The sequence below is a fragment of the Stigmatopora argus genome, chromosome 14 (assembly GCF_051989625.1).
Source record: "Stigmatopora argus isolate UIUO_Sarg chromosome 14, RoL_Sarg_1.0, whole genome shotgun sequence".
NCBI classification, from domain to species: Eukaryota; Metazoa; Chordata; class Actinopteri; order Syngnathiformes; family Syngnathidae; genus Stigmatopora; species Stigmatopora argus.
This window is the reverse complement of record NC_135400.1, coordinates 10,997,701-11,007,736: the sequence shown is the minus strand read 5'-3', so window position 1 is coordinate 11,007,736 and position 10,036 is coordinate 10,997,701. Positions and strand designations below refer to the sequence as shown.

The 10,036-nt window shown below is 40.7% G+C and overlaps 1 protein-coding gene across 1 annotated transcript; it reads left to right on the top strand.

Annotated features, from left to right (window-relative positions):
- Positions 1-6,291, top strand: LOC144088270 (transient receptor potential cation channel subfamily M member 5-like; the record flags this gene model as incomplete). Its single annotated transcript, XM_077618592.1, is given in 14 exon segments — positions 1-26; positions 716-830; positions 954-1,250; positions 1,350-1,451; positions 1,594-1,722; positions 1,884-2,013; positions 2,597-2,742; positions 2,847-2,963; positions 3,552-3,767; positions 4,047-4,159; positions 4,273-4,405; positions 4,485-4,659; positions 5,247-5,412; positions 5,649-6,291. Coding segments are annotated over 14 exon segments (2,259 nt in total), but the record flags the coding sequence as incomplete, so codon positions are not given.
- Between the last annotated feature and the right edge of the window lie 3,745 nt (positions 6,292-10,036).

Here is a 10,036-nt window from a genome sequence, read left to right as displayed (position 1 = left end):
TTTAGTCCTCAAAGCCCTCATTCAAGGTATGTTTGATACATATACCTGTCAACTTATAGGTTTTTGGATCATTTCAAATTGTGTACGCCGTATAACAACTTTTGTACGGGATTTTTTAAAAGTATGTTTTCTGCAAAACCGATTTTGGCTCTAATCCGGATCGTTTCGGTAACTGGCAGCAGACGCAAACGTCATTGTCGACTGCTAATGTTGTCATGCTTTAAGCATGATATGCGCACGCGCATTCCCCTTTCACACATCCGCCTTTTCATATATATAAATATAGCGCATCAGCAAGCAATGTACCCAGACAGTGAAGCCGTCAGCGTCATACAGCGACATCTACAGGATCTTGAATTTAGTGCATACTGATTGGGCACCCTGTCCACTTTGGAGAAAAATTTTAAGTGCGCCCTATGTGAGTAAATATTATGGCACGTTGCATTTGTGTGGATTTTTATCGCTTAATAAGGGGAATTGCAAACATTAATAAGAGGAGCAATTGGCCGAGGTTGGCAGGTATGTTAAAAGAATATTGTACAAGTATTAAACAAAGTAATAAAATGGCTAAAAAACTAATAACTTGATGAAAAAAACAATACAATAATCCAAAAAAGTGTGGTCATAGTGTATTTTGCTCTGGAAATATGATATATCTTTTGTTTGGTGACCTCACATAGCTTAAGTGGTCTCTGCACGTTTTGTGTCAAGCTAGAAAATGTCTGTCGAGCGAGGCCAGCGGGTACATCGAAGAATTGAAACTGGCTGTCGCCTGGGACAGAGTGGACATGGCCAAAGCGGAACTCTTCACTAGAGACATTCCGTGGACGGTAAAAGCCACTAGCTTCTCCGACTCGACTGCTTCCTTGAAAAGCTTTCTCCATCCAAATTCTTTGCTTGTCATACTTTCGGATTGCATACAGTGTTGGCTCACTAGATAATTGTGTTTTTAGTATCAAGACCTGGAAGGCTCCATGACAGACGCTTTAATCAATGACAAGCCTCAGTTTGTGCGCCTCTTCTGCGAGAACGGCCTCAACATCCTGGACTACCTCACGTACCAGCGCTTGGAAAGCTTGTATTGCTCAATCTCTGACACCACCGTAGTTTACACTCTGCTCCAGAAGCATCTGAGTGACCGTCTAAGTCTATTTGGATCCTTGTCAAGTCCTGATAGAGCCAAAATTGGACCACTAACACAGAATGAAATACTTGGACCTACTTCAGGACAAAAATTTAGCCTGTTTGAGGTGATCTCAATTGAGTAGCAACATTCAAGGTTCACCTCTTTTGAGAAGCTTCTTAACATCATCCATTCCCAATGTATTTATTTATTTTTGCCGTCGCAGGTATCACGTGTTCTGTCGGACTTGCTGGGGGATGTTTGTCAGCCTTTCTACTACGGAACCCTTGGTCTGGGTCCCAAAATAGGCCCTCGGAAGACCATCAGAGTCAGTAACCAGCACTTTTCACCCCTTAAAGTTTTCACACAAGCCTAAAATGATAACATTTTTAGACAAAGGATAGGACAGCTGCCGTGCAATCATCAATACTGTACCCTAATATCTCTATTTTCTTTTTTTTTGTACTTAGCAAATTAGCAGGTTGTTGCAGGGGAAATGTGCGTACAGGGACCAACACTGCCAGTCTCCTTGGGCAGCCCTCTTCATCTGGGCTGTTCTACAGAACCGCAGTGAAATGGCTGTTTATTTCTGGGAGATGGTAAGAGATCATAAAAGATCATCATCTTCTGTTCATTTAAGAGAATTTTAAAAACCTGTAAGAAGACAAAGTCAACTCCGGCTCACTCTTTTTCCTCCTCACTACCACAACACTCACACTGTGGGGAACATGATACGACCTTTTTCTCCATTCTTGGCCAGGCGGGGGAGTCGGTGCTCAGTGCACTAGGTGGCTGTAAACTCCTGAGGAAACTTTCTAAGCTTGAACGTGAGACAGAGATTAAAGTGGCCATGACTGATCTGGCGCGGAGGTTCGAGAATCTTGCGCATGGTGAGTCAGAGTTCACTGTAAAAATATCAAAAGAAAATATCTCCCATTAAGCCCATAATGGAGAAGAAGCATGTAGAATACTATCAATAGTTCCAGGGGTGCTCACACTTTTTTTGCTCCAAGACCTACTTTTCAAGGAGTTAACCTTATCTTTTTTACAGGCCACTGACAAAGCTCAGCAATTATGAAATGTTATACCTCGCATTAGACGCTATCAACATGGGAGCTTTAGCGATTCACACTAAAGCTTACTGTGGACATGCCAAATAGTTCCTTAGCGATCTACTAAATGGGCACCCCTGGTTTAGTACCAGTAAGGTTATAGTCAGGTTCATGTACTGTACAATCACATAAACCAAACTCTTTATATTGAAATGAAATTCAAATAATAATTGCTAATGTTCCAGTTTTTTAATGACCAAAAGAGCAGCAGCATTAGAGCAATACTGACTTCCAATTACCTTTATAGTATTCTTATATACTTTTTAACCCAGCAATACTTTCAACGTACTGCAAAAATAAACTTTTATTGATTTGGTTTCTATAAAATATTGAATAGTTCTACATTCTGTATGCTGCCCAGATGTTTTTGGAGAATGTTTCCAGAGCAGCGAGAAGCGCTCATTCAAACTCCTGAGAAGAAAAAGTACAGTGTGGCCTGGGAGTACTTGCCTGCAAATGGCCACTGCTGCTGATGCTCGCCAATTCTGCAGCCACCATGGTGTTCAGGTGTTTAGCTAACTATTTTTACTTTGCGTCGTGACTACAGCTTAACTTTTGGCTGTCAGGAGGTGTTTCAATATTTTTGGTAAAGCTGCCTTTCTGGGCTGTAGGCATTGCTCTCCCAGATCTGGTGGGGCAACATGGATAGAGATACTCAGGCCTGGAGGTTGGTGACAACTTTCTTCATACCCCCACTCATCTACACAGACTTAATCAACTTCAGGTAGGTGTGGAATTGTCCGCATGGTACTTCTATGATGGGTTTGGTTGTCGTGTTACTGAGAGAAAGTTGCACACATGCAGGAAAGTGAAAGTGAAGGAGGAAGTAATTACTCCCAACATGGAGACTGACAAGATGGACAAAAATGATGCTGCGGTCTTCTCTTTGGAAGACCAGACACCAAAGTAAATACAGTAAAACTTTTCAAAAAAAAAACTTTCTCCGAATGATTGATTGCTTCATTGTTATACACCAACAGGGATTGCGCTACAGATGAACTTAAGCCTCTTAAAGAAAATCTAAAAGGTGTGTCATTCATATATATATCCTACATACTACATAGCCAAGTGTTGTTTATTCATTCATTTTCTGAACCGGGTCGTGGGGTGCTGGAGCAATGTGTAAAGGCAAGACTAATACTACAATAGGATGTCAAACGGGGAGTGCAAAACATTGTCCGTTGGTGCCAATTGACCCCTTGAGACCCCTGTCCAATTTGAAAATCCAAAAACCACCACATGATGCTGAGAAACTTTTTGATTGGTCCCACAAAATAACAGTTTGTTTTTACATTCCAGCCTCATCCCCAGCCAAGATTAGGAGACCATTCATTGTGTCACGGTGGACACAGTTTTGGTTTGCGCCCGTCACCTCCTTCCTGGGCAACCTGATAATGTACTTCCTATTCCTCTGCTTGTTTGCCTACATCCTGTTGGTGGATTTCAAGTCCCCATTACAGGGTGGCCCATCCGCACTTGAAATCGTGCTCTACTTTTGGGTTTTCACCTTAATTTGTGAAGAGATTCGACAGGTCAGTGATTCAAATGACTGTTGCGCCGATACTAATATCGCAAAGGCCCTCGATATGGCACTAAAATGCAGTTGAGTTGGAAGAAATAATTCACTGATGCTGTGCCATATGAACTCTTTGAGATCTCATTTGTAAACTCGGGTGGTTGCCAGGTACCGGAATCAGCAGCAAAAATTGTATTGGAACCACATTTGTGAAAACACAGGCTTTCCCACCCATATGTGCAAACATGGCTGATCCACTAAGTAAAGTCCAATTTTTAAACTCCTTGCTCGACAGGCCTTTATGGGCAGCAACTTGTCGATTCAGAGAATGAAGAGTTATATCCAGGATTCTTGGAACAAGTGTGACCTCGCAGCCATCCTGCTCTTCATTTGTGCTATGTGTTGCAGGTAATAAATACCTTATGTGTATTGTATTTGCCTCTGTATCCTTGTAGAGTGGAACCTGTCAGGTAAAAAAAACACAAGAGCCTTGTGTTTGATATCCCTGCTTTGTTTCCCAGAATGTTTCCACGTTCACTTCAGTTTGGTCGAACTCTGATGGCCTTGGATTACATTGTGTTCTCGCTGCGGCTGATCCACATATTTGCTGTCCATAAACATCTCGGGCCCAAGATTATGATGGTTCGAAAAATGGTGAGACAAAAATACCAACACTGTAACTCAATCTTCAATCATTTTAGTGTCAATATTCAGTAATGTGCTTCCCCTTCAGATGAAGGACATTTTCTTCTTCCTCTTTCTCCTGGCCGTCTGGCTGACGGCCTATGGAGTAGCCAACCAGGCACTCCTCTTCTCATATGATCCTCGACCTGAGTGGATATTTCGCCGAGTCATTTACAAACCTTACATGTATATTTATGGCCTACTTCCTGAGGATGAAGTGGATGGTGAGTGGCATAATTTGAGCAAATGACTAAAAATGGCAGATTTTGCTTTTTTTGCCATCATTGTTACTTGGATCATTTTCAGGTGGTTTAATTTTACAGCTTGATAGAAAATGATTCCCCATGACGCTATTAAAAAATCAATTGGTGAAGGGACTAAAAAATGCAGTTCCTGGAGAAATTGCATGGATTTTCACTCTCTTTCAATTCATATATAGATTAGATTAGATTAGAACTTTATTTCATCACATATTCGGGACATTTCCTTGGTTGCAGTAGCAAGACAGTAGCAAGCACAGACACAGAAGACATTGTAGACCTAGGTAAAAAAAACTGGAGCCACACACAGGAAGTCCACAAGGTGGGGACGTTCTGTAGACTGAGACTGAGGTTAAATATGCAGAATCACTCTTTCAAGATGATCTGCACAGTCCCTCAGTAATCTGGAGGTGATCATCTTCCTTGCCTAGATCCTCCTAAAATGTCCTATATACTATATAAATACTATATAGGTTATTTATAAGGTTTAGAAATATACAAAACAGATGCTAATATGATACCATGTAACTTTAAACATCTTTTCTATGTAGCTGAATTATTTCAACAAACCAAGTGTACCAACAACAGGACATTAATCGAAGCAGGGGCAGAGCCTTGCATGAACACCTACGCCAACTGGCTGGTTATCCTCCTTCAGACTGTCTATCTGTTGATTACCAACATGCTGCTAATCAATCTCCTCATCGCCATGTTCAGGTACCTTCCAAACAATTCAAAACAAATACAAGAGTACTATTTTCCCATTTACTGGCCACCATTGGCTAGTATTTTTTTGGTCCCGTTCTGCTGCTTGAGACAAAATGAATAAATCTGAGTGTCTTTTAATGCTAGGACAGTTATAATGTTCCACATGGGAGTTTGAGGAACACCCGCTGTGGTTGGTTTTATTGTCTAGATGCAATTTGCAATTGTCTTTCTCTTATTTCCAACAGTTACACTTTCAATAAAGTTCAGGAACGCAGTGACACTTACTGGAAATTTCAGCGTTACAATCTGATTGTGGAATACCATTCGAGGCCTCCCCTTGCACCACCTTTTATCATCATTTCACATCTAGATGTTTTTATCAAGAGGTTCATTTGCGGCATCCCTTCAGAAAAGAGGAAAAATTTTGGTTAGGCCTTGGATAAAATTATAAAAATGGTATCAGCACTACTGGTGGGGGTTGACTTTATATTTTTTCTACTAGTTTTGGAGTTGCAGGGCAGCAAGGCCAGCCGACTCAACAGGTGGGAGGCTATCCAGAAAGAGAATCTACTCTCGAATCAGAAAACGCAGCAGAGAGACAGTGACACAGAGCGGCTTAGACGTACAGCTGCAAAGTAAGTGCTTCATTTTCATCCCCTAAACTGAAAGGCAAGGATAAGTAAAAACAATGTCATTTCATTGACCTCCCTTTGACAAAAAAACACTTACAACACAAACATACTAATATCAAATTAACATCACAATATTTTAACTTTGATAAGGTGCCACCAATGTTCCCTCTAAGCTGTGCGCGTGCGCAATTGCACACTACTCTCGTCTTCTCTGCGCACAGCAAATCATATGGAGCGCACAAAATAAAATCCCCCCCCCCCCCCCCCCCCCCTTTTTTAGCTGTGAGGCCAACGCGCGAACCACTCATCCGCCGGACCGCCCATTCATAGATATTAATCATTACATTTTATTATTACTAAATCATTTATGTGTAGTAGACATACACCTGCTTATGGCAGGTGTGATACTGGTGTGTGCCCATAGCGAGCAATGATGATGTTGCTCACACCGTACTAAGTGTGCTCAGGGAGGTTGTCTTTCTGCTCAGACAAACAAAAAATTAGAGGGAACATTGGTCCTGTACTTCTATAACTTGATGTAAAAAGAATACAGAGATCAGTTTTGGATTCCGCACCCAATGATTTGTTGACTTTTTTTATTTGCATGCCTGCTTTTCGCACAATTATGTGTGTATTTGTATGTGCACAATGGACAGTGTTTGGAAGCTCAGCCGGCGTTTGGAGAACCTGGAGAAAGAGGTCAGCCATAAATCAATACATAATAAGTTCCCCGTATGCCTAAAAAATGGTGCATGAATCACTTTGTCAAATTATCATCAAATTGTTGTAAAAAAATCAGTAGTAGCATGAAAAAAAGACTGCTCATTCTATTTTGTCTCTCAGATGAAGTATTGTTGCAACACCCTCCGTTGCAATCTAGTTCCAACCAACCGTGCCCCTCCACTCCTAACAGGTAAAGATATATCTTCCCAGCACTAAATGAGGAACACTTTCTTCTTTGAAACATAGTCACGTTGTCATGAATGTGGGAAATTTGATTGTCTACTGACGAGGTGGCATTGTGTTTTCTTCCAAATGTTGTAGATCTGTAGCCAAGGTGAAGCTCCTGAAAATGGTTCACAACTGACTCGCGCATGTACACACATTGATGCGCATATTGTATACTCAGGGGAAAAATCTATATCATTTTCTTTTGTTTTGAAAGGTTTCTTTTGAGCTGAAGTTCAAGTGTGAGTGGAAAGCAAAATTTCTATCCTGATCATTTTGGGAAAAATAAATATTGTGTATATTTTGTAATTATGCGTATGAGTGAGGATTTTAATATATGTAGTGTATATATGTATACTACACGAAACGCGGTGTAGATGTGGTTAGCATGTCAGTCTAACAGTTCTGGGGCCGAGGGTTCAATCCCAGGCTTGCGTGAGTTTTCTCCGGTTACTCCAGATGAACTGATTGAACACTCAAAATTGCCCTTAGCGATGATTGGTTGTCCTTTGTCTCCTTGTGCCCTGTGATTGGCTGGTCACCAAATCAGGGTGTCGCCCACCTGGTGCCCGAAGTCAGCTGGGATAGGCTCCAGCACCCCCATCCCATAAGCGGTACAGAAAATGAATGAATATATAGTCTAGTAAAGTAATAGTATTCAGTCTTGTCCACATTTTTTTCAGTACTGTTGGGGTTATTCTGGGTAATATTATAGATGTATGAATTTTAATTACTTTTGTATGAGTTTATGCTTTTACTGCAAATTCTTACGCAGGTGTTTTGGTTTCGATCTAATATGAGCAGTTGTTTTTTGACCTTAATGGTGTTATTCGGTTAGCTTATGCAATTGTTTTGAATCAGATTACATTAAATGTTTTGAGTATGGCGCGACTAAATCGAGAGAAGAGTATGCCGCTCTTCAGAATCCTCAGGAACGAAGGCGCGTTATGAGTGATTTTCACTTGCAAGTTGTAATCAGTGTGTTAAAGATGTCTCCTGTTTGATTAAAATTGTATTAATAATTAATCCATCAAGTTCTTTAAGTCATATTTAGTCTAAGACATGAATTCATTTTGCATTACACATTCATGCCGCTGAACTACACGGCCCACCCATGAGCTTGCTTAAAATCTGGCCCCCAGTTTAGCCTGTCCCTACATGGAAAAAGAAGGCGAGGGATCATATTGAGGGATGTAGTAAATAAACCCAACAGGGGTATTTCCAATCTCCCTCACCAAAAGACTGACGCAGCACACTTTGCTGTCATCTCCTCGCCGACCCGACACCTCTTCCAAAATGTCGAATACGGTGGAGGTCTTTCGTTCATTCTTGTAGGCGCGAAGGTTCATACCTCAGCAGAAGTTATTCCGAGTCAATCTGATATCTGATGATTATTTTTAAAGCGCTCTACATCCAACTAAATGAGTCGTATGGTTCAGTGACTTAGGAAATGTCTTTGGCATGTCTGAGCTCAGCTCCACTTTCAGCCACTTTGCAGTCTTGGTCTTCTTCTCGTTCTTTCAAACTCAGCTGTCACACACTGAGGAGCATCGATCACTAGTTTCAACCAAATTGACGTGCGGTTCAAGCGCTTACGAGAAATTCTTTTGGGGAAACGAACTTAGCATTGCAGCTTTGGGCGCTCGATAAATGATCAAATATATTTTACCAAGTCCATTTTTTTAGGGTGATTCTAGCATTGGATGACATTTTAGGTAACGCGATTTACAATTTTAAAAATGTAATTTTTTGACTGCCATTTTTATTTTTACACTTAAAGCCAAATACTGGAACATTAGCTCAAATTTCAACAATCCATGCTCAAATCTAAGGTTATGACTCCAAAATAGATCGTATTTTCTGACTGGAGTCCATGTGATTCTTTGTTACCAAAGTGTCAACAGTCCACAAAGACAAACGTACTAACCGTTTGTGAACCACTAGTTGTTTTATTTGGGGGAAAAAAGAAGTAGAAACATAGATCTGTGAATCGTTAAGGCTCAATAGAGACTTTCTGATAGTTTGCCCCTGCCATATTAACACAGTATGGGAGGCTCACATTACACTGACTGTGGCGTTGCGTGTTTTAAAATAGTTCACTTGTCAACTCCCCCTTACACAAATCTTATCTATTTTGGGGAGGGTGGGAAAAGGACAGAGAAGTAGATGGTCGAGCTTGATCCGTGTCTGGCTTACACGACAGGCGTTCAAGTCGCGGCCCGGGGGCCGGATTTGGCCCGCTGCATCATTTTGTGCGGCCCGCAAAAGTAAATTGTGTCTGTTCATTTCATTTTGCCTGCTAAAATGTAAATGAAGCGTATAGATATGTGGATAATATTTATTTACTCTTGTATTCAATTAAAAATTAAATGAAAAAAATCATTGAAAAATTCTACTGTTCACAGTCTTTTTTAGTTATTTTTTTAATTCAAAAAATTAGAAATTAATACACAAAACCGAATATTTACTGTCTACATTGATTTTTTTCCATGTAAAATATCTGATCGCGAGCAAGAAACCACGAGGATTGACTCAGGTGTCATATAAAAAGAAAATAAATGTCAGTAGGACCAGACAACAGTGATGGTGAGCTTATAAAATCATATACAAAAAACAAACTCAAACTTTTCAGCTATTTTGTACCTCTTATCCAATTTTAAGAAAATTCTTCATGGATGAGGTGTCAATCAACTGCAGTGCAATCACAGTTGCTCTCTGGTCGGGTTTCTTTCTTCTTCTTTTTTTATTCTAATTGATTGAATACCAAAAATGTTTTTACTATGTATCACTTTCATCCTGAAAAGACAGCTTTTACGAGAACTTTAGAAAGCCAGTGCGCTTCACCTGTTCTTAAGGCCACGCGTCCCTTTTAATCAGTTCCCGCTAGCCTGGGTAAGTTATGGATGCAAGCCGGCCCACTAACATTTGCCCCTGTCAGTCAGTCTAGAGGACCCGCCACCCCTCCTCACCCCCCATCAGCACTGTCTTATCATCTTACCCCTTGGGTTGGTCTCACGCTTTTTCAGTCTACTGCCAGTGCCTCCAACACTGAA